At 37.1% G+C, this 25,752-nt stretch overlaps 2 protein-coding genes across 3 annotated transcripts; one reads left to right on the forward strand and one right to left on the reverse strand.

The window, feature by feature from the left end:
- Positions 1-75: 75 nt before the first annotated feature.
- Positions 76-25,264, forward strand: LOC126747484 (opsin, ultraviolet-sensitive-like). Of its 2 annotated transcripts, XM_050456152.1 has the most exons (10): positions 76-285; positions 756-2,016; positions 4,987-5,359; positions 5,420-5,582; positions 5,640-5,763; positions 23,814-24,005; positions 24,067-24,245; positions 24,299-24,639; positions 24,713-24,975; positions 25,031-25,264. In XM_050456152.1, exons 1-10 carry the CDS (start codon positions 270-272, stop codon positions 25,137-25,139), a joined length of 3,021 nt encoding a protein of 1,006 aa, XP_050312109.1. In that variant the 5' UTR covers positions 76-269; the 3' UTR covers positions 25,140-25,264. The 2 variants fall into 2 exon arrangements, with proteins under 2 accessions (XP_050312109.1, XP_050312110.1); XM_050456153.1 differs by lacking the exons at positions 76-285; positions 756-2,016; positions 4,987-5,359; positions 5,420-5,582; positions 5,640-5,763 and adding an exon at positions 22,892-23,051.
- On the reverse strand, positions 11,604-22,639 carry LOC126747494 (uncharacterized). Its single transcript, XM_050456173.1, has 3 exons — positions 22,474-22,639; positions 22,298-22,417; positions 11,604-11,871 (listed from the first exon to the last, which is right to left on the reverse strand). Exons 1-3 carry the CDS (start codon positions 22,592-22,594, stop codon positions 11,639-11,641), a joined length of 474 nt encoding a protein of 157 aa, XP_050312130.1. The 5' UTR covers positions 22,595-22,639; the 3' UTR covers positions 11,604-11,638.
- Positions 25,265-25,752: the final 488 nt, after the last annotated feature.

Here is a 25,752-nt window from a genome sequence, read left to right on the forward strand (position 1 = left end):
AAAAACGTTAAATTAACCTAAAACTTCCCGAGAAATCAAGACCTTGCGACAACGCTCAGCTGTTCACTGACATCTGCCATTAGCGTCAATTTTTATTGTTGTTATAGTGCGTGCTCGCTACAGACCCTAATTTTCAAAGAAAACTCCACTTTGCAAATGTAATTTACCGGAAAATTTCTCGTTTTTCCGAAGTTCCTTTAACGGTGCATCTTTAGAGCCTTTTAGCTAGGGCCCCGGTGCAGTCACAACAGAGAAATCCGAGCTTAAAAATGGATGCTGAGACTGGTAAGTTATTTCTTTAAAAAAGGGGCCGAATTGCTGTTAAAATTAGGCTATTTGGGGCCCCCAGTGAACTTCAGGCAGTTAATTAATCTCCTATAAAGGGCCCTGCCTTTAATCAAGGTTTTTGTACATGTGGAATGTATGTATTAAAGGTGTAACTAATGAAATTCCTTGAGGTTTCTTTGGAGTATTTTTACATAAATAATTACTCATTTAAGGGTCCCAAGGGCTCTTTTACCTTAGATAGGCCTTTCGTTATGAATATTGAAACAATTTTGCTGACAATTTAGTGTTTTGAAGTAAACAGCTGTCGAGGGTAAACCTTAACTTTAGAAATCTTGTATTTAGAGCCGAGAACCACACATATATTGAGGTCAAATATAGGTGTAAACTCACAGAACTGTATATATTATGACTTGCATTATTAATAAAAATGTTGAATTGTCTTTGAGTATTCCTTTTTGTCCCTATAGAACCTTTGACAGATCAAAACAGCCCCAAGCAGAAATCCCGTTCCCCCTCAGCGGAATCAAATCGCTCTGCCTCCCCTGTAGCTAATTCCCCCCGAAAATCTAGATCCCGAAGCCCATCTGTGGGTAGTAACAAAAGCGGTTCTAGATCTAGAAGCCCTTCTGCACAAAGTAACAAGTCTAGATCAAGATCTAGAAGTGGATCGGTTAAAAGTAATGCTAAATCTCTTAGCAGGTCTAGGTCTAGAAGTGGCTCTGCCAGGAGTAATGCGAGTAGATCCAGGTCTAGAAGTGGATCGGTTAAAAGTAATGCAAGTGGTAGATCGCACAGCAAGTCTAGATCTAGATCACGAAGTGCTTCTGCAAAAAGTAATGCAAGTGGCAGGAATTCTAGATCCCATAGTAGATCTAGGAGTAAATCAAAGTCTAGGTCTAGAAGTGGCTCGGCAAAGAGTAATGTGAGCGGAAGAAACTCTAGGTCCCACAGTAGGTCCAGAAGCCGATCTAGATCAAGATCCAGAAGTGGTTCAGCTAAAAGTAACGCTTCTAGATCCCGCAGTAGGTCTAGAAGCAAATCCAGATCAAGGTCCAGAAGTGGATCAGCTAAAAGTAGAAATTCGCGATCCCGCAGTAGGTCCAGAAGTAAATCTAGATCCAGATCAAGAAGCGGATCAGCCAAAAGTAGAAACTCTAGATCGCGCAGCCGGTCTAGAAGCAAATCTAGATCCAGATCGAGAAGTGGATCGGCTAAGAGCAGAAACTCTAGATCCCGCAGCCGCTCTAGAAGCAAATCTAGATCAAGATCCAGAAGTGGATCGGCGAAAAGTACACGGAGCAGCCGAAAATCCCGATCCAGATCTAGAAGCGGATCGGCACGGAGCAAATCGGGCTCCAGAAGTAGATCTAGAAGCGGCTCGGCGAGGAGCAAAAGCCGATCTAGATCTAGAAGTGGCAGTAGGGCCAGTAACAGATCTCGCTCCGGATCGAGAAAATCCAGATCGAGGTCAAGATCCGCGGAAAAATCGGGGGACGACGAGGGAGTCGTGGCGGCGAAACCAGCGAAACGTCTGTTGGATTCAGATACGGAGGACGAGGAGGCCGCTCCGAAGCCCAAGTCGCAAAAGGTGCTGGACAGCGACAACGAGGAGGAGGAAGGAGAGGCTGGACCGTCGAAACCTCCGGAGCAGGAGGAGGGACAGGAGGCTACTGGAGCCACTGCCCCCCAAGACGACTACGATTCTGACGAAGGAATTGATCCTAATGCGTAAGTTTTTCTGTCTTTTTTTGTAACATATTATGAAGCTAATCATCTTTGTTTGGTGTATACGGCTAACGGTTAATATAGCGGCCAGTTTATGTAAGTTTTTGTAGAGCTTTGGATACTGTTGCACCGTAGAGGATATGAAATTTTACTGTTGGTCACGTTTTTGAGTGTAACTCCGCAATTAGTTGAGGTATTTTCAAAATTCTTTCACTCAAAGTTTGGGCGATCCATGACGAACGATTTGATATGTGATCGGTTTTTGTGCCTCAAAAACTTTGAGAGTTAGAAGCAGTTTTGTGAGGCAAGGTTTGGGAGACTTCAGATTTGAGTTTTTTGGGTACCAATTTAATTTAGCACATTTTTGGGTAAAGGTTCTCAAGCATTTAAGATATTTTAAAAATTCTTTTACAGCAATAATAAGAAATGTCTGATGATGAATTTGATGTACGAAACGTTATGGTAGCTTAAGAATTGGATGACTTAGAGTAGTTTTGGTAGAGTTGGATTAATGCGAAATTTCATTATTAGCGAATTTTACAATTTTGCACACACTTTTGGGTGTAACTTCTCAACCATTTAAGATTTTTGAAAAATTCTTTTACAAGAATAAAAGGAAATGTCTGATGATGGATTTGATGTACGAAACGTTGTGGTAGCTCAAGAATTAGATGATTTATAGTAGTTTTAGTAGAGTTGGGCCGATACAAAATTTAATCATTAAATAATTTTCAATTTTGCACACACTTTTGGGTATAACTTCTCAACCATTTAAGATATTTTAAAAATTCTTTTACAAGAATAAAAGGAAATGTCTGATGATGGATTTGATGTACGAAACGTTGTTGTAGCTTAAGAATTGGATGGTTTAGAGTAGTTTTGGTAAAGTTGGACTAATGCACAGAATTATTGTAAGTGAATTTAGAATTTTGCACACACTTTTGGGTATATCTTCTCAACCATTTAAGATATTTTAAAAATTCTTTTACAAGAATAAAAGGAAATGTCTGATGATGGATTTGATGTACGAAACGTTGTTGTAGCTTAAGAATTGGATGATTTAGAGTAGTTTTGGTAAAGTTGGACTAATGCAAAGAATTATTGTAAGAGAATTTAGAATTTTGCACACACTTTTGGGTATAACTTCTCAACCACTTAAGATATTTAAAAAATTCTTTTACAAGAGTAAAAGGAAATGTCTGATGATGGATTTGATGTACGAAACGTTGTGGTAGCTTAAGAATTAGATGATTTATAGTAGTTTTGGTAGAGTTGGGCCGATACAAAATTTAATCATTAAATAATTTTCAATTTCGCACACACTTTTGGGTATAACTTCTCAACCATTTAAGATATTTTAAAAATTCTTTTACAAGAGTAAAAGGAAATGTCTGATGATGGATTTGATGTACGAAACATTGTTGTAGCTTAAGAATTGGATGATTTAGAGTAGTTTTGGTAAAGTTGGACTAATGCAAAGAATTATTGTAAGAGAATTTAGAATTTTGCACACACTTTTGGGTATAACTTCTCAACCACTTAAGATATTTGAAAAATTCTTTTACAACAGTAAAAGGAAATGTCTGATGATGGATTTGATGTACGAAACGTTTTGGTAGCTTAAGAATTGGATGACTTAGAGTAGTTTTGGTAGAGTTGGATTAATGCGAAATTTCTTTATTAGCGAATTTTACAATTTTGCACACACTTTTGGGTGTAACTTCTCAACCACTTAAGATTTTTGAAAAATTCTTTTACAACAGTAAAAGGAAATGTCTGATGATGGATTTGATGTACGAAACGTTGTGGTAGCTTAAGAATTAGATGATTTATAGTAGTTTTGGTAGAGTCGTGCTGATACAAAATTTAATCATTAAATAATTTTCAATTTTGCACACACTTTTACATATAACTTCTCAACCACTTAAGATATTTGAAAAATTCTGTTACAACAGTAAAAGGAAATGTCTGATGATGGATTTGATGTATGAAACGTTGTGGTAGCGTAAGAATTAGATGATTTATAGTAGTTTTGGTAGAGTTGGGCCGATACAAAATTTAATCATTAAATAATTTTCAATTTTGCACACACTTTTGGGTATAACTTCTCAACCATTTAAGATATTTAAAAAAATCTTTTACAAGAGTAAAAGGAAATGTCTGATGATGGATTTGATGTACGAAACATTGTTGTAGCTTAAGAATTGGATGATTTAGAGTAGTTTTGGTAAAGTTGGACTAATGCAAAGAATTATTGTAAGAGAATTTAGAATTTTGCACACACTTTTGGGTATAACTTCTCAACCACTTAAGATATTTGAAAAATTCTTTTACAACAGTAAAAGGAAATGTCTGATGATGGATTTGATGTACGAAACGTTGTGGTAGCTTAAGAATTAGATGATTTATAGTAGTTTTGGTAGAGTTGGCCTGATACAAAATTTAATCATTAAATAATTTTCAATTTCGCACACACTTTTGGGTATAACTTCTCAACCATTTAAGATATTTTAAAAATTCTTTTACAAGAGTAAAAGGAAATGTCTGATAATGGATTTGACGTACGAAACGTTGTTGTAGCTTAAGAATTGGATGGTTTAGAGTAGTTTTGGTAAAGTTGGACTAATGCACAGAATTATTGTAAGAGAATTTAGAATTTTGCACACACTTTTGGGTATAACTTCTCAAACACTTAAAATAATTAAAAAATTCTTTTACAAGAGTAAAAGGAAATGTCTGATGATGGATTTGACGTACGAAGCGTTGTGGTACCGTAAGAATTAGATGATTTAGAGTAGTTTAGTAAGAATTGAAAATTTGTTCACTACAATAAAAGGAATGTATGCTGATGAACATGACGCACAAAGCGTTATGATATATTTACTGTAGAACACTGTAGACCGACATGTAGCCTGTAGACCCTCAAAAGTAAAAAAAAGCACCAAATATACGGGACCTTGTCCATTTATTTAGCCGGGACGGTAACGCGGACGGCATATCCGACTTCGAACTGATGATGCAACGCAAGAAAGAGGAACAAAACAAGCGCAGGAAGAAGAAGGACATCGATATAATCAACGATAACGACGACATCATCGCGCAACTTTTAGGCGACATGAAACAGGCGGCACAAGAGGACCGCCGGTTAAATCAGGAACACAAGCCGGCCACCAAGAAGATCGCCATGCTGAGCAAGGTGATGTCGCAACTAAAGAAACACGATCTACAATTGGCCTTTATCGAGCACGGGGTGCTTAACGTGCTGACCGATTGGCTGGCACCGATGCCCGATCGTTCGATGCCCTCCTTACAAGTGAGGGAGGCCATCTTGAAGCTCCTCTCAGAGGTATACCAAAAGGGTACTTAAGGGTTTAAAGTGCTTGACCTAAAACTGGGCCGTTTTCAGTTCCCGCCGGTGGACCAGCAAACGTTGAAGCAGAGCGGCATCGGGAAGGCCGTGATGTACCTTTACAAGCACCCGAAGGAGACCAAGGAGAACAAAGAGAAGGCCGGGAGGCTCATTAGCGAGTGGGCCAGGCCCATTTTTAATTTATCCACCGATTTTAAAGGTTTGTTTTGTTGTTTTTTTTTTTTCGGTTAGGTCGGTTTGATTTTGGTCGTTGTAGCTTTGAGTAAGGAGGAGAGGCTGCAGAGGGACATCGAGCAAATGGGAGGGAAGAGGAGGAGGACGGACGAGCAGTCGGAAAAGGAGCGAAAGGAGCTCGCCAAGGCATTAAATGCCGATGGAAAGTAAGTTTTAAGTGGGTATAACTTCTTAATTGTCGAAGGTGTTTTGAATATTGTTTTATGTAATTTAAAAGTGATTTCTGAGGATTGTTTGAGGCACGTAAAGTTGTCGTGGCTTAACTATTCAACCAGTTAGAGTGAGTTTGGTACATCAAGCAACTTTTTATTTGTAAGTGACTAATTTAAAGCTATTTAGGGGCCCAAGCAACACAGTCATATATTATTATCTTTAAATATATATTTATTTAATGATTTTTTTGGTAAATTTTTAGTTTTGATATATTTATTAATTGTATGCTAATCTGTTTACTGGACGGAGAAAGTTTGGGCATTATCATTCAATTATTCATGCGTATTCTTTTGAAAAACAATGATTTAAAACAATTTCTTACTGGTAAGTTGTGTGGGGTGGGTGGGGGGGTAAGGGTAGGCTTAATGAAAAACGGTTTTATTGCCAAAAAATAATTATAAATTCCAAATCATTAAATTATACTAGTTTTCTGTAACTAAATATCCAACTTTTGTTGATGGTAAGTAAGATATTCAACCAAAAATGTACACTTAGTATAAACCAAAAATCAACGTTTCTTGAACTGTCCTTCCTGTGTTGCTTGGGGAATTTCATTAATAACAGTTTCACTAAAAAAGGTCTTTAGTGCACCTTTTTATATTATACAAAAGGTCTCTGCAGTTCATTTGACCTTAAAAGGTTTTCGGTAAGTCGACATCTATGAACTGCCACTCAAAAAGTTATTTTCAACATTTTTTCGCACCAATCAAAAGGTAGGTCTGAAGAGGCAGGAGGGGTGCGAAACGTTGTCTGATGCCCGTGTTTGTTTCGGTTTTTAGGCCCTTAAGACCCGGCGAAAAGGGTTGGGTGGCCCGTGCCAGGGTTCCAGTACCCTCCAGTAAGGACTATTTGGTGCGTCCCAAGTGGAAGAGCGAGGTGGACATAAGCAGGGTTAGTTTGTTTTTTTGACTTCGAACATTGAATACACTAGAATAAACATTTAGACAGGGGGGATATTTTGTGGATAAACGTGCTCAGTATTATTCCACGTTGCCAGTGATTACTCAAATTTCACAGAAGGAAATAAAATAATATAATTAAAAAAGAAGAATTTGAATCACATTTTTTATTATAAAGAGTTCGATATATGACTAATAATAATTAATATTTTTTAATATGGATTCTTTAAATGACCAAATTTTTACAAAGAACGGCAACGATGGAAATTTCGCCCGGAAATATTTAACTCGATAAATGTATTCGGCAACTGCGCTCGTTTACGTTTGGATGTGTTATTTAATCGATATAATGCCCGTATCTCCTGAAATTCCCAAGGAACTTTAATAATTTTTTGTCCAGATATGAACAATGAATAACTAAACTGATTTATGGTATAATTTTTTTTTAATACGGACCTGAATTTCTTATAACTTATTTTGAAAGCATTTTTTATTAAAGGAAATGTCTGATGATGGATTTGATGTACAAAACGTTTTGGTAGCTTAGGAATTAGATAATATAGAGTAGTTCTGGTAGAGTTGGGCTGATTCAAAATTTAATCATTAAAGAATTTTCAGTTTTGCACACACTTTTGAATATAACTTCTTAACCACTTAAGATGTTTAAAAAATTCTTTTACAGCAGTAAAAGGAAATGTCTGATGATGGATTTGATGTACGAAACGTTGTGGTAGCTTAAGAATTAGATGATTTATAGTAGTTCTGGTAGAGTTGGGCTGATACAAAATTTAATCATTAAAGAATTTTCAATTTTTCACACACTTTTGCATATAACTTCTCAACCACTTAAGATATTTTAAAAATTCTTTTACAGCAGTAAAAGGAAATGTCTGATGATGGATTTGACGTACGAAACGTTGTGGTAGCTTAAGAATAAGATGATTTATAGTAGTTCTCTGGTAGAGTTGGGCTGATACAAAATTTAATCATTAAAGAATTTTCAATTTTGCACACACTTTTGAATATATCTTTTCAACCACTTAAGATATTTGAAAAATTCTTTTACAGCAGTAAAAGGAAATGTCTGATGATGGATTTGACGTACGATACGTTGTGGTAGCTTAAGAATTAGATGATTTATAGTAGTTCTGGTAGAGTTGGGCTAATACAAAATTTAATCATTAAAGAATTTTCAATTTTTCACACACTTTTGAATATAACTTCTCAACCACTTAAGATATTTTAAAAATTCTTTTACAGCAGTAAAAGGAAATGTCTGATGATGGATTTGATGTACGAAACGTTGTGGTAGCTTAAGAATTAGATGATTTATAGTAGTTTTGGTAAAGTTGAATTAATGTGAAATTTAATTATTAGAGAATTTTCAATTTTGCACACACTTTTGAATATAACTTCTCAACCGTTTAAGATATTTTAAAAATTCTTTTACAGCAGTAAAAGGAAATGTCTGATGATGGATTTGACGTACGAAACGTTGTGGTAGCTTAAGAATTAGATGATTTATAGTAGTTCTCTGGTAGAGTTGGGCTGATACAAAATTTAATCATTAAAGAATTTTCAATTTTGCACACACTTTTGAATATATCTTTTCAACCACTTAAGATATTTGAAAAATTCTTTTACAGCAGTAAAAGGAAATGTCTGATGATGGATTTGACGTACGATACGTTGTGGTAGCTTAAGAATTAGATGATTTATAGTAGTTCTGGTAGAGTTGGGCTAATACAAAATTTAATCATTAAAGAATTTTCAATTTTTCACACACTTTTGAATATAACTTCTCAACCACTTAAGATATTTTAAAAATTCTTTTACAGCAGTAAAAGGAAATGTCTGATGATGGATTTGATGTACGAAACGTTGTGGTAGCTTAAGAATTAGATGATTTATAGTAGTTTTGGTAAAGTTGAATTAATGTGAAATTTAATTATTAGAGAATTTTCAATTTTGCACACACTTTTGAATATAACTTCTCAACCGTTTAAGATATTTTAAAAATTCTTTTACAGCAGTAAAAGGAAATGTCTGATGATGGATTTGACGTACGAAACGTTGTGGTAGCTTAAGAATTAGATGATTTATAGTAGTTCTCTGGTAGAGTTGGGCTGATACAAAATTTAATCATTAAAGAATTTTCAATTTTGCACACACTTTTGAATATATCTTTTCAACCACTTAAGATATTTGAAAAATTCTTTTACAGCAGTAAAAGGAAATGTCTGATGATGGATTTGACGTACGAAACGTTGTGGTAGCTTAAGAATTAGATGATTTATAGTAGTTCTGGTATAGTTGGGCTGATACAAAATTTAATCATTAAAGAATTTTACAGTTTTGCACACACTTTTGAATATAACTTCTCAACCACTTAAGATATTTGAAAAATTCTTTTGCAACAGTAAAAGGAAATGTCTGATGATGGATTTGATGTACGAAACGTTGTGGTAGCTTAAGAATTAGATGATTTATAGTAGTTTTGGTAAAGTTGAATTAATGTGAAATTTAATTATTAGAGAATTTTCAATTTTGCACACACTTTTGAATATAACTTCTCAACCGTTTAAGATATTTTAAAAATTCTTTTACAGCAGTAAAAGGAAATGTCTGATGATGGATTTGACGTACGAAACGTTGTGGTAGCTTAAGAATTAGATGATTTATAGTAGTTCTGGTAGAGTTGGGCTGATACAAAATTTAATCTTTAAAGAATTTTCAATTTTGCACACACTTTTGAATATAACTTCTCAACCACTTAAGATATTTTAAAAATTCTTTTACAGCAGTAAAAGGAAATGTCTGATGATGGATTTGATGTACAAAACGTTTTGGTAGCTTAAGAATTAGATGATTTATAGTAGTTCTGGTAGAGTTGGGCTGATACAAAATTTAATCATTAAAGAATTTTTAATTTTTCACACACTTTTGAATATAACTTCTCAACCACTTAAGATATTTGAAAAATTCTTTTGCAACAGTAAAAGGAAATGTCTGATGATGAATTTGACGTACGAAACGTTGTGGTAGCTTAAGAATTAGATGATTTATAGTAGTTCTGGTAGAGTTGGGCTGATACAAAATTTAATCATTAAAGAATTTTTAATTTTTCACACACTTTTGAATATAACTTCTCAACCACTTAAGATATTTAAAAAATTCTTTTGCAACAGTAAAAGGAAATGTCTGATGATGAATTTGACGTACGAAACGTTGTGGTAGCTTAAGAATTAGATGATTTATAGTAGTTTTGGTAAAGTTGAATTAATGTGAAATTTAATTATTAGAGAATTTTCAATTTTGCACACACTTTTGAATATAACTTCTCAACCACTTAAGATATTTTAAAAATTCTTTTACAGCAGTAAAAGGAAATGTCTGATGATGAATTTCATGTACGAAACGTTGTGGTAGCTTAAGAATTAGATGATTTATAGTAGTTCTGGTAGAGTTGGGCTGATACAAAATTTAATCATTAAAGAATTTTCAATTTTGCACACACTTTTAAATATAACTTCTCAACCACTTAAGATATTTTAAAAATTCTTTTACAGCAGTAAAAGGAAATGTCTGATGATGGATTTGACGTACGAAACGTTGTGGTAGCTTAAGAATTAGATGATTTATAGTAGTTCTGGTAGAGTTGGGCTGATACAAAATTTAATCATTAAAGAATTTTCAATTTTTCACACACTTTTGAATATAACTTCTCAACCACTCAAGATATTTAAAAAATTCTTTTACAGCAGTAAAAGGAAATGTCTGATGATGGATTTCACGTACGAAACTGGCATATAAAAGTGGCAATATTAATAATAATAATTCAATTTTGGACACAAAATGACTTGGTTTTTTTTTTAAAACCTTTAAAGAATGTTTAGCTGTCATCAATTTATTTATTCAATAATCATCTGCCAAATAACATTATTGCTTCTAAAATTTGAGACTTGGATTGCCAAACCTGGTTTTTTTTTTTAAAAAATCCATGGGTGCTATATCAGGCGATCTTGCGGACCAATTTATAGGACCGTGAATAAAACTGGCGCGAAAGCTTGATTTTGACTTCTGTCAAAAATATAATTTTTTTTTGTTTGGTATCCGTGACAACGCAGACTTCAACTACTGTCACGGCCAACTAAATTGAACGAATATTATCGATAAGTATCATAGGAAAACAATCAACATTTAAAAGTGTTTTGGCAATTAAAAAAGTCAGATCCGCACTAAGGTACAATTCCTGAATTAAGGGTGAATTTTTGTAGGGCACAAAAAATTATGAAACTTTTAAATTAAAAGTACGTTTCTAAAAGCAATAGTTCGGGAAATAATAATTAAAATAAAATTTGCATTTTTTATAAAAATCCCCCAGTAACTCAGGAACTAATAAACATTTTGCAACGCTGTAAAGGGATTTAGAATGAGCATAAAAATCGGCAACTTTTTTCTAATTTAACCGCCCTCGTATCTCTTATAGTTTCGGAAATAGCAATGTGTGATGTTAAAAAAAAAAAAAAAAAAAAAAAAACATCACAGCTATGTAGAAGATTGGCATTTTCAACAATGGACTTCTACTTACAAAAACCTCTAGACATTCAATGTTCCAAGTTTTTTGATAAGAAATTGTTTTTTTTTGTGCTTTTTCCCTAATTTTCCCCCCTCGTACGTCACGCAGCAAACGAAAAAGGGCATGAACCGGTTCGAGAAACACTACAAAAACTTCTTGGACGGAAAGCGGCTGAAGCAGACGAGACGCGCGGTGGAAATCTCCATCGAAGGACGTAACATGGCTCTGTAATTTGATCCACCCTGTATATGATTTTAGAATATTATTAAGTTGTTCCTTTATTAAATAAAATAAATTGTGTGTGTGTCTTTTTTTTTTCTTTACTCTTTATCAAACGTTTATTTTATTATAATATTGAGCGTAAGCGGAGTAAGGGCTGGTGGTGCCGACGTATTGGTACGCGGGCGCCGCTGAACCGTCCACGTCATCTTTGCGATCCAAGATGTGGGCGTGGTGGTAGTAGGGCGAGGTCACGTAGGGCGTGGCCGCTGGTCTCTTGGCTTCTTGGAAGCGGGCCAGGACGCTGCTTAATCCGACCACTAGCAACATAAATCCTATGAAGCCTGGAAAAAAAACACATTTTAAAATATGTAGTGCAGTTTACTCTCAGGTTTTTGTAGTAATGTAAATTCGACCTTTTTTTTTGGGAACCAAATATTATTTTAATAAAAATAGAGCGATTTACTTGCAGTCTTTTGAAGATATACATTTATACCACAGAAATTCCACTTGATTTAATTTTTTTACAAACCTAGATTTATTGGCTTTTTTTTTTAAGTTTTTGTACTATTGTAAATTCGACTTGGGTTTTTTTAAACTTGAATTCCAACTCTTTTATGATGGATATATTGGGCAAAAAAAAACTTGTTTTAATATAAATAGATCGATTTACTTGCGGCCTTTTGAGTTTCGCTTGAAAGATGTGCGTTAATAACACATAAATTCAACTTGATTTTATTTTAAATTCCAACCCTCCTACGATAGGTATATTAAGAACAAATTTTATTTTAATAAAAATAACGCGATTTACTTGCGGTCTTTTCAGTTTCACTTGGAAGATCCGCGTTTACAGCACCTAAATTTCACTTGATTTAATTTTATAAACCTGGTCTTATTGATTTTTGTCGAGTTTGAACTAACTATACCAGCGTCTTATTCGGATCATCTACATCACGAAAATACCGGGTTATAAGGAGATTCGAGCAGAACTAAGGGAATGAGAGCACTTTGAAAATTCGGAAAAAGTCATTTTTTGACCTCGTTTTTGAGCCCAAAAATGGGCACTAAAAATGCGAGATCTCTGCTATTATGAGAGCTACAAAAATGCAAATGGTCTCGTTGGATTTAGAAGGACGAAACTAAGTTAAAACCGTTGAAATTTTCCCGATAGTGCAAATAGAAGCCGAGATATCGACCTCCAAAGTTTGGGATTTTTCATTTTTCGGGTATACCCCCCCGTATCGAATTTTTCACCAAAATTTGATTTTTTTCGAATTTGAATTAACTATACCAGCGTCTTATTCGGATCATCTACATCACGAAAACACCGGGTTATAACGAGATTCGAGCAGAACTAAGGGAATGAGAGCACTTTGAAAATTCGGAAAAAGTCATTTTTTGACCTCGTTTTTGAGCCCAAAAATGGGCCCTAAAAATGCGAGATCTCAGCTATTATGAGAGCTATAAAGATGCAAATGGTCTCGTTGGACTTAGAAGAAAGAAACTAAGTCAAAACCGTTGGAATTTTCCTGATAGTGCTAATAGAAGCCGAGATATCGACCTCCAAAGTTTGGGATTTTTCATTTTTCGGGTATACCCCCCCGTATCGAATTTTTCACCAAAATTTGATTTTTGTCGAATTTGAACTAACTATACCAGCGTCTTAATCGGATCATCTACATCACGAAAACACCGGATTATAACGAGATTCGAGCAGAACTAAGGGAATGAGAGCACTTTGAAAATTCGGAAAAAGTCATTTTTTGACCTCGTTTTTGAGCCCAAAAATGGGCACTAAAAATGCGAGATCTCGGCTATTATGAGAGCTACAAAAATGCAAATGGTCTCGTTGGATATAGAAGGACGAAACTAAGTCAAAACCGTTGGAATTTTTCCGATAGTGCAAATAGAAGCCAAGATATCGACCTCCAAAGTTTGGGATTTTTCATTTTTCGGGTATACCCCCCCGTATCAAATTTTTCACCAAAATTTTGATTTTTGTCGAGTTTGAATTAACTATACCAGCGTCTTATTCGGATCATCTACATCACGAAAACACCGGGTTATAACGAGATTCGAGCAGAACTAAGGGAATGAGAGCACTTTGAAAATTCGGAAAAAGTCATTTTTTGACCTCGTTTTTGAGCCCAAAAATAGGCCCCAAAAATGCGAGATCTCGGCTATTATAATAGCTACAAGCTTGCGGATGGTCTCGTTGGATTTAGAAGGACGAAACTAAGTCAAAACCATTGGAATTTTCCCGATAGTGCAAATAGAAGCCGAGATATCGACCTCCAAAGTTTGGGATTTTTCATTTTTCGGGTATACCCCCCCGTATCGAATTTTTCACCAAATTTGATTTTTGTCGAATTTGAACTAACTATACCAGCGTATTTTTCGGATCATCTACATCATGAAAACACCGGGTTATAACGGGATTCGAGCAGAATTAAGGGAATGAGAGCACTTTGAAAATTCTGAAAAAGTCATTTTATGACCTCGTTTTTGAGCCCAAAAATGGGCACTAAAAATGCGAGATCTCGGCTATTATCAAAACTACAAAGATGCGGATGGTCTCGTTGGATTCAGGAGGACGAAACTAAGTCAAAACCGTTGGAATTTTCCCGATAGTGCAAATAGAAGCCAAGATATCGACCTCCAAAGTTTGGGATTTTTCATTTTTTGGGTATACCCCCCCGTATCGAATTTTTCATCAAAATTTGATTTTTTTCGAATTTGAATTAACTATACCAGCGTCTTATTCGGATCATCTACATCACGAAAACACCGGGTTATAACGAGATTCGAGCAGAACTAAGGGAATGAGAGCACTTTGAAAATTCGGAAAAAGTCATTTTTTGACCTCGTTTTTGAGCCCAAAAATAGGCCCCAAAAATGCGAGATCTCGGCTATTATAATAGCTACAAGCTTGCGGATGGTCTCGTTGGATTCAGGAGGACGAAACTAAGTCAAAACCATTGGAATTTTCCCGATAGTGCAAATAGAAGCCGAGATATCGACCTCCAAAGTTTGGGATTTTTCATTTTTCGGGTATACCCCCCCGTATCGAATTTTTCACCAAATTTGATTTTTGTCGAATTTGAACTAACTATACCAGCGTATTTTTCGGATCATCTACATCATGAAAACACCGGGTTATAACGGGATTCGAGCAGAATTAAGGGAATGAGAGCACTTTGAAAATTCTGAAAAAGTCATTTTATGACCTCGTTTTTGAGCCTAAAAATGGGCCCTAAAAATGCGAGATCTCCGCTATTATGAGAGCTACAAGCCTGCGGATGGTCTCGTTGGATTGAGAAGGACGAAACTAAGTCAAAACCGTTGGAATTTTCTCGATAGTGCCAATAGAAGCCGAGATATCGACCTCCAAAGTTTGGGATTTTTCATTTTTCGAGTATACCCCCCCGTATTGAATTTTTTACCAAAATTTGGTTTTTGTCGAGTTTGAACTAACTGTACCAGCGTCTTATTCGGATCATCTACATCACGAAAACACCGGGTTATAATGGGATTCGAGCAGAACTAACGGAATGAGAGCACTTTGAAAATTTGGAAAAAATCATTTTTTGACCTCGTTTTTGAGCCCAAAAATGGGCACTAAAAATGCGAGATCTCGGCTATTATGAGAGCTACGAACTTGCGGATGGTCTTGTTGGATTCAGAAGGACGAAACTAAGGCAAAACCGTTAGAATTTTCCCAATAGCGCAAATAGAAGCCAAGATATCGACCTCCAAAGTTTGGGATTTTTCATTTTTCAGGTATACCCCCCCGTATCGAATTTTTCACCAAAATTTGGTTTTTTTCGAATTTGAATTAACTATACCAGCGTCTTATTCGGATCATCTACATCACGAAAACACCGGGTTATAACGAGATTCGAGCAGAACTAAGGGAATGAGAGCACTTTGAAAATTCGGAAAAAGTCATTTTTTGACCTCGTTTTTGAGCCCAAAAATGAGCCCTAAAAATGCGAGATCTCAGCTGTTATGAGAGCTATAAAGATGCAAATGGTCTCGTTGGACTTAGAAGGACGAAACTAAGTCAAAACCGTTGGAATTTTCCTGATAGTGCTAATAGAAGCCGAGATATCGACCTCCAAAGTTTGGGATTTTTCATTTTTCGGGTATACCCCCCCGTATCGAATTTTTCACGAAAATTTGGTTTTTGTCGAATTTGAACTAAATACACCAGCGTCTTTTTTGGATCTTCTACATCACGAAAATACCGGGTTATAACGAGATTCGAGCAGAAATAACGGAATGAGAGCACTTTGAAAATTCGGAAAAACTCATTTTTTGACCTCGTTTTTGAGCCCAAAAATGGGCCCTAAAAATGCGAGATCTCGGCTATTATGATAGCTACAAGCTTGCGGATGGTCTCGTTCGATTTAGAAGGACGAAACTAAGTCAAAACCGTTGGAATCTTCCCGATAGTGCAAATAAAAGCCAAGATATTGACCTCCAAAGTTTGGGATTTTTCATTTTTCGGGTATACCCCCCGTATCGAATTTTTCACCAAAATTTGATTTTTGGCGAATTCGAACTAACTATACCAGCGTCTTATTCGGATCACCTACATCACGAAAACACCGGGTTATAACGAGATTCGAGCAGAACTGAAGAAATGAGAGCACTTTGAAAATTCGGAAAAAGTCATTTTTTGACCTTGTTTTTGAGCCCAAAAATGGGCCCTAAAAATGCGATATCTCGGCTGTTATAAGAGCTACAAAGTTGCAAATGGTATCGTTGGACTTAGAAGGGCGAAACTAAGTCAAAACCGTTGGAATTTTCCGTATAGTGCAAATAGAAGCCGAGATATTCACCTCCAAAGTTTGGGATTTTTCATTTTTCGGGTATACCCCCCCGTATCGAATTTTTCACCAAAATTTAGTTTTTGTCGAGTTTGAACTAACTATACCAGTGTCTTATTCGGATCGTCTACATCACGAAAACACCGGGTTATAACGAGATTCGATGAGAAATAAAGGAATGAGAGCACTTTGAAAATTCGGAAAAAGTCATTTTTTGGCCTCGTTTTTGAGCCCAAAAATGGCCCCTAAAAATGCAAGATCTCAGCTATTATAAGAGCTACAAAGATGCAAATGGTCTCGTTGGATTCAGAAGGACGAAACTAAGTTAAAACCGTTGGAATTTTTCCGATAGTGGAAATAGAAGCCGAGATATCGACCTCCAAAGTTTGGGATTTTTCATTTTTCGGGTATACCCCCCCGTATCGAATTTTTCACCAAAATTTTGATTTTTGTCGAGTTTGAACTAACTATACCAGCGTCTTTTTCGGATCATCTACATCACGAAAACACCGGGTTATAACGAGATTCGAGCAGAACTGAAGAAATGAGAGCACTTTGAAAATTCGGAAAAAGTCATTTTTTGACCTCGTTTTTGAGCCCAAAAATGGGCCCTAAAAATGCGAGATCTCAGCTATTATGAAAGCTACAAGCCTGCGGATGGTCTCGTTGGATTGAGAAGGACAAAACTAAGTCAAAACCGTTGGAATTTTCCCGATAGTGCAAATAGAAGCCGAGATATCGACCTCCAAAGTTTGGGATTTTTCATTTTTCGGGTATACCCCCCCGTATCGAATTTTTCACCAAAATTTGGTTTTTTTCGAATTTGAATTAACTATACCAGCGTCTTATTCGGATCATCTACATCACAAAAACACCGGGTTATAACGAGATTCGAGCAGAACTAAGGGAATGAGAGCACTTTGAAAATTCGGAAAAAGTCATTTTTTGACCTCGTTTTTGAGTCCAAAAATGGGCCCTAAAAATGCGAGATCTCAGCTATTATGAGAGCTATAAAGATGCAAATGGTCTCGTTGGACTTAGAAGGACGAAACTAAGTCAAAACCGTTGGAATTTTCCCGATAGTGCTAATAGAAGCCGAGATATCGACCTCCAAAGTTTGGGATTTTTCATTTTTCGGGTATACCCCCCCGTATCGAATTTTTCACCAAAATTTCACTTTTGTCGAGTTTGAACTAACTATACCAGCGTCTTATTCGGATCATCTACATCACGAAAACACCGGGTTATAACGAGATTCGATGAAAAATAAAGGAATGAGAGCACTTTGAAAATTCGGAAAAAGTCATTTTTTGGCCTCGTTTTTGAGCCCAAAAATGGCCCCTAAAAATGCAAGATCTCAGCTATTATAAGAGCTACAAAGATGCAAATGGTCTCGTTGGATTCAGAAGGACGAAACTAAGTCAAAACCGTTGGAATTTTTCCGATAGTGGAAATAGAAGCCGAGATATCGACCTCCAAAGTTTGGGATTTTTCATTTTTCGGGTATACCCCCCCGTATCGAATTTTTCACCAAAATTTTGATTTTTGTCGAGTTTGAACTAACTATACCAGCGTCTTTTTCGGATCATCTACATCACGAAAACACCGGGTTATAACAAGATTCGAGCAGAACTAAGAGAATGAGAGCACTTTTAAAATTCCGAAAAAGTCATTTTTTGACCTCGTTTTTGAGCCCAAAAATGGGCCCTAAAAATGCGAGATCTCAGCTGTTATGAGAGCTATAAAGTTGCAAATGGTCTCGTTGGACTTAGAAGGACGAAACTAAGTCAAAACCGTTGGAATTTTCCCAATAGTGCAAATAGAAGCCGAGATATCGACCTCCAAAGTTTGGGATTTTTCATTTTTCGGGTATACCCCCCCGTATCGAATTTTTCACCAAAATTTCACTTTTGTCGAGTTTGAACTAACTATACCAGCGTCTTTTTCGGATCATCTACATCACGAAAACACCGGGTTATAACGAGATTCGAGCAGAACTGAAGAAATGAGAGCACTTTGAAAATTCGGAAAAAGTCATTTTTTGACCTCGTTTTTGAGCCCAAAAATGGGCCCTAAAAATGCGAGATCTCAGCTATTATGAAAGCTACAAGCCTGCGGATGGTCTCGTTGGATTGAGAAGGACAAAACTAAGTCAAAACCGTTGGAATTTTCCCGATAGTGCAAATAGAAGCCGAGATATCGACCTCCAAAGTTTGGGATTTTTCATTTTTCGGGTATACCCCCCCGTATCGAATTTTTCACCAAAATTTGGTTTTTTTCGAATTTGAATTAACTATACCAGCGTCTTATTCGGATCATCTACATCACAAAAACACCGGGTTATAACGAGATTCGAGCAGAACTAAGGGAATGAGAGCACTTTGAAAATTCGGAAAAAGTCATTTTTTGACCTCGTTTTTGAGTCCAAAAATGGGCCCTAAAAATGCGAGATCTCAGCTATTATGAGAGCTATAAAGATGCAAATGGTCTCGTTGGACTTAGAAGGACGAAACTAAGTCAAAACCGTTGGAATTTTCCCGATAGTGCTAATAGAAGCCGAGATATCGACCTCCAAAGTTTGGGATTTTTCATTTTTCGGGTATACCCCCCCGTATCGAATTTTTCACCAAAATTTCACTTTTGTCGAGTTTGAACTAACTATACCAGCGTCTTATTCGGATCATCTACATCACGAAAACACCGGGTTATAACGAGATTCGATGAAAAATAAAGGAATGAGAGCACTTTGAAAATTCGGAAAAAGTCATTTTTTGGCCTCGTTTTTGAGCCCAAAAATGGCCCCTAAAAATGCAAGATCTCAGCTATTATAAGAGCTACAAAGATGCAAATGGTCTCGTTGGATTCAGAAGGACGAAACTAAGTCAAAACCGTTGGAATTTTTCCGATAGTGGAAATAGAAGCCGAGATATCGACCTCCAAAGTTTGGGATTTTTCATTTTTCGGGTATACCCCCCCGTATCGAATTTTTCACGAAAATTTGGTTTTTGTCGAATTTGAACTAACTACACCAGCGTCTTTTTTGGATCATCTACATCACGAAAATACCGGGTTATAACGAGATTCGAGCAGAACTAACGGAATGGGAGCACTTTGAAAATTCGGAAAAAGTCATTTTTTTACCTCGTTTTTGAGCCCAAAAATGGGCCCTAAAAATGCGAGATCTCAGCTATTATGAGAGCTACAAAAATGCAAATGGTCTCGTTGGATTCAGAAGGACGAAACTAAGTCAAAACCGTTGGAATTTTCTCGATAGTGCCAATAGAAGCCGAGATATCGACCTCCAAAGTTTGGGATTTTTCATTTTTCGGGTATACCCCCCCGTATCGAATTTTTCACCAAAATTTGATTTTTGTCGAGTTTGAATTAACTATACCAGCGTCTTATTTGGATCGTCTACATCACGAAAACACCGGGTTATAACGAGATTCGAGCAGAACTAAGGGAATGAGAGCACTTTGAAAATTCAGAAAAATTAATTTTTTACCTCGTTTTTGAGCCCAAAAATGGGCACTAAAAATGCGAGATCTCGGCTATTATCAAAACTACAAAGATGCGGAGGGTCTCGTTGGATTCAGGAGGACGAAACTAAGTCAAAACCGTTGGAATTTTCCCGATAGTGCAAATAGAAGCCGAGATATCGACCTCCAAAGTTTGGGATTTTTCATTTTTCGGGTATACCCCCCCGTATCGAATTTTTCACCAAAATTTTGATTTTTGTCGAGTTTGAACTAACTATACCAGCGTCTTTTTCGGATCATCTACATCACGAAAACACCGGGTTATAACAAGATTCGAGCAGAACTAAGAGAATGAGAGCACTTTTAAAATTCCGAAAAAGTCATTTTTTGACCTCGTTTTTGAGCCCAAAAATGGGCCCTAAAAATGCGAGATCTCAGCTGTTATGAGAGCTATAAAGTTGCAAATGGTCTCGTTGGACTTAGAAGGACGAAACTAAGTCAAAACCGTTGGAATTTTCCCAATAGTGCAAATAGAAGCCGAGATATCGACCTCCAAAGTTTGGGATTTTTCATTTTTCAGGTATACCCCCCCGTATCGAATTTTTCACCAAAATTTGGTTTTTTTCGAATTTGAATTAACTATACCAGCGTCTTAATCGGATCATCTACATCACGAAAACACCGGATTATAACGAGATTCGAGCAGAACTAAGGGAATGAGAGCACTTTGAAAATTCGGAAAAAGTCATTTTTTGACCTCGTTTTTGAGCCCAAAAATGGCCCCTAAAAATGCGAGATCTCCGCTATTATGTGAGCTACAAGCCTGCGGATGGTCTCGTTGGACTTAGAAGGACGAAACTAAGTCAAAACCGTTGGAATTTTCTCGATAGTGCCAATAGAAGCCGAGATATCGACCTCCAAAGTTTGGGATTTTTCATTTTTCGGGTATACCCCCCCGTATTGAATTTTTCACCAAAATTTGATTTTTTTCAAATTTGAATTAACTATACCAGCGTCTTATTCGGATCATCTACATCACGAAAACACCGGGTTATAACGAGATTCGAGCAGAACTAAGGGAATGAGAGCACTTTGAAAATTCGGAAAAAGTCATTTTTTGACCTCGTTTTTGAGCCCAAAAATGGGCCCTAAAAATGCGAGATTTCAGCTATTATGAGAGCTATAAAGATGCAAATGGTCTCGTTGGACTTAGAAGGAAGAAACTAAGTCAAAACCGTTGGAATTTTTCCGATAGTGCAAATAGAAGCCAAGATATCGACCTCCAAAGTTTAAGATTTTTCATTTTTCGGGTATACCCCCCCGTATTGAATTTTTCACCAAAATTTGATTTTTGTCGAATTTGAACTAACTATACCAGCGTCTTATTCGGATCATCTACATCACGAAAATACCGGGTTATAACGAGATTCGATGAGAAATAAAGGAATGAGAGCACTTTGAAAATTCGGAAAAAGTCATTTTTTGACCTCGTTTTTGAACCCAAAAATGGGCCCTAAAAATACAAGATCTCAACTATTATAAGAGCTATAAAGATGCAAATGGTCTCGTTGGACTTAGAAGGACGAAACTAAGTCAAAAACGTTGGAATTTTCCCGATAGTGCAAATAGAAGCCGAGATATCGACCTCCAAAGTTTGGGATTTTTCATTTTTCGGGTATACCCCCCCGTATCGAATTTTTTACCAAAATTTGGTTTTTGTCGAGTTTCAACTAACTGTACCAGCGTCTTATTCGGATCATCTACATCACGAAAACACCGGGTTATAATGGGATTCGAGCAGAACTAACGGAATGAGAGCACTTTGAAAATTTGGAAAAAGTCATTTTTTGACCTCGTTTTTGAGCCCAAAAATGGGCCCTAAACATGCGAGATCTCGGCTATTATGAAAGCTACAAAGATGCAAATGGTCTCGTTGGATTCAGAAGGACGAAACTAAGTCAAAACCGTTGAAATTTTCCCGATAGTGCAAATAGAAGCCGAGATATCGACCTCCAAACTTTGGTATTTTTCATTTTTCGGATATACCCCCCCGTATCGAATTTTTCACGAAAATTTGGTTTTTGTCGAATTTGAACTAACTACACCAGCGTCTTGTTCTCATCACCCATATCACGAAAACACCGGGTTATAACGAGATTCGAGCAGAACTAAGGGAATGAGAGCAATTTGAAAATTCGGAAAAAGTCATTTTTTTACCTCGTTTTTGAGCCCAAAAATGGGCCCTAAAAATGCGAGATCTCAGCTATTATGAGAGCTACAAAAATGCAAATGGTCTCGTTGGATTTAGAAGGACGAAACTAAGTCAAAACCGTTGGAATTTTCCTGATAGTGCTAATAGAAGCCGAGATATCGACCTCCAAAGTTTGGGATTTTTCATTTTTCGGGTATACCCCCCCGTATCGAATTTTTCACCAAAATTTGGTTTTTGTAAAACTTACCATTATTGACTGCAGCTATTGCCACAAGCACCAACAAGGTAAAAGCGATGCCCAACTTAAAGAAAATGGCCGGCAAGATGATCATGAAACGTTTCATCGCATGATGTACCAAAGTACGACCTAAAAAAATGATTTTTATAAATTATTATCAAAATCCCTTTTCGTATATTACGCACCTTCTTCCATCATCCTCCCGACGAATTGCACGGACGTTTCGGCCTTGGGGACGACATCTTCGGTGGCATAAACCGTGGCGAAAACGACCAAAAACACCCCTAAAAACAATTTTAAACCCATGGTTAGTACTCGATCGAATTTGACTGTGAAATGCCAGCGGAACCATCGGGGGCATCAATTTTGTACGGGAAATTTCACCGAATTTTTTTTTAAAAAAACCATCACGTACGGCCCACGCATTGTCTTCCGTGCGTCGGTCCGTGTATGGACAACGCGAGTTCCGATTATTTATTTATGACCATTTGGGTCAGTATATTGCGAACGCACGGTAATAAAATAATTAGGTCACCTCGTAAATAAGTTATAACTGGATAAAGTAAACCTAATCTGGGATTAAATAATCCCGGATTAATCCGTGGCAGGTCGGTTTCACGTAATTCGATTAGGGGTTTATATAAAAGGGATCGTTGCAGTGATTCCTGCGGCCAGTTTAAAGAGATTCGATGTAGTGTCGTGCATTTTGGGGACACAATATGGGGACGTTCAATTGGACGAGTGAGCCCCTTTTTCAGTCCAGGTAAGGCCTAACGAAGTACCCCTCCAGAAATTTTCATTTTTTGATCTGACCAAGAACCCTGTGAGTATTTATTCACTTCTTCCAGGCTTTCCAAGAACTTTTCTCTTATTTTCAACATAATTTTTTTCACTTAATCCAGGCTCTTGTGGGTATTTTATTATTTATTCCAGACTTTCAGAGTCTTTTTTTTATTTATGCAATTTGAGTCATCTCTGATACCTCCAAAAATATGAAATTTCTTCCGGAAAGTTGATTCCATTAAAATGAAAAGAATATATAATTTAACCCACAAAAATTATAACTCCAGTAGCATTTCTAACGAATCAAAAAATTGCGGTCCCCTCTGTTTAACATTTCTAAGAGTAAACCAATTTTCATTTTTTTCCTCACCAATTTCCAAAGACGCAAGGCTTCACGTCATGATCTTCTCGACTAAAATTCAACCCAAAAATACCATGGATAACTAAAAGGCTAAAAAATACATTTTTATGACTAAATATAGCCACAACTATGCCCTAGTGGCCGCAATTTGCCCCATAAGTTTATCATAAAGTGGCTAAAAGTTATATCGATTTTAATGCCCGAAAGATTTATTTGAAAATTCATTTCCCAGGTCGACACCGATCTCAATATAAATTATTACACTCAAAAATTTATCTGTGATTTTTTAATTCGTGGTCAGCTCCATCTGGTTCTTTCAATTAATACTGTCAATTGCCCTAAAAATTTCTCTCCAATTTCATCATTGATCTCTTTATCCAGAATATCGGACTCTGGAATCGCGCACAATCTAGGATGGAACCTGGGCCCCGAGGACCTCATCCACATCCAGGAACACTGGCTCATGTACCCAGAGCCGGACAAGAGCCTCCATCTACTCTTGGGCATGGTCTATGTGTTCTTTTTTATTGCCGCCATGATCGGAAACGGGTTGGTCTTATGGATATTCATCACGTAAGACTTAATTCCTCGGTTAAATCCCCGGTTTTATCCCTAAAAATCGGGAAATCTTTAGGGCCAAATCGTTGCGTACTGCCTCGAACATGTTCGTGGTCAATTTGGCTTTTTGCGACTTCATGATGATGCTGAAGGCGCCGGTTTTCTTGTACAACTCCTTCCATTACGGGTTCGCCTTGGGACATACGGGATGTCAGATATTCGCTGGCATGGGTTCTTTATCGGGAATCGGGGCAGGTAAGGAGCCCTTTTGCCCCCCAAAAAGAGGTTAATGGAAACACGGTTTTAAGGGATGACGAACGCCGCCATCGGTTACGACAGATATACGACCATAACGCGCCCTTTCGATGGAAAACTCACCAGAACTAAGGCCTTGTTGATAATCCTGTTCATTTGGGCATACACCATCCCCTGGACAGTGCTGCCCGCTATGGAAATCTGGGGGCGGTTTGCCCCTGAGGGGTTTTTGACTGCCTGTTCTTTCGACTACTTGACCAGAACGTTCGACAATCGGCTGTTCATCGGGACTATTTTCACTTTTTCTTACGTGATCCCCATGCTGATGATCATTTACTTCTACAGCCAAATTGTGGGGAAGGTGTTTAGTCACGAGAAGGCTTTGAGGGATCAAGTAAGTCTGTAGGGTAGTCGCTTGCTAGTAGGCATTAGTCTGGAACGTTCCTGCAAGGGGGTGGAATTTTTAGGCAAAAAAAATGAACGTGGAATCCCTGAGGGCCAACCAGCAACAGAACGCGGAATCCGCAGAAATGAAGATCGCGAAGGCGGCTATCACCATTTGTTTCCTCTATGTGGTGTCCTGGACTCCTTACGCTGTCCTGTCCCTAATCGGGGGGTTCGGGGATCAGTCCCTCCTCACCCCGGGAGTGTCCATGATCCCCGCCCTAAATTGCAAACTGGTCGCTTGCATTGATCCTTACATATACGCCATCAGTCACCCTAAGTTCAGGTGAGTCCGTGATCAAATCACTAATGTCTGGATGATCACAACTGGGATTTTTTAGGATCGAGCTACAGAAGAAACTGCCGTGGCTAGCGATCAAAGAGAAAGACATCAGCGACACCCAGTCGGCGGTGACTGAAAACAGCGCGGCTCCCAACCCCGCTACTTAATTCGGTACTAGTCAGACGCGAGTGCACTCGTTTCTTGTGGCATATGGGCGAGTGCGCACGCGAAGTTGTCAATTTCCTTTTTTTTTCAAATCCCTGTAATAAATCAATAAATCCCTGCTGAAGAATTGTGGCGCTGCTTTCATTCGGATCGATCGTAAATCGCTCGGTTATACGTGGATAAGTGAACATTATCGCCCCGGGGATGATTAATGCGCTTTAAAGGCCGCATCGGTATAAGTAAATATGTAAATAAGAAGCGAAATGGACGTTTACACAATTTACATGTTTGCTCGGGCATAGAGATGAAGATGTAAATTGATTTTCGGTTTGAAGGTAGAAGAGATATGGCCTGACGGTTTATCATGTCGTAAATTGCTATTTGGTCTATAGGGTGGTCAAGAAAGCTGATTAAAAAGCATTTAGAATGAAAGAAACGTAGAAAACTTGTGTACGAGCATCCTAAAAACTAAAAAATACAATTTCGTATAAGTTTATTTTAATATTCAATGCTTTGCAATGCTAAAACGTTGAAAAATCAAGATCGAGTGCCTGGACTAAAATGAAAAATGACCTTAAACAAATACCTTAAAAATGTGGAAAATCAATTAAAATG

Source organism: Anthonomus grandis, chromosome 19 (genome assembly GCF_022605725.1).
Source record: "Anthonomus grandis grandis chromosome 19, icAntGran1.3, whole genome shotgun sequence".
NCBI lineage: Eukaryota > Metazoa > Arthropoda > Insecta > Coleoptera > Curculionidae > Anthonomus > Anthonomus grandis.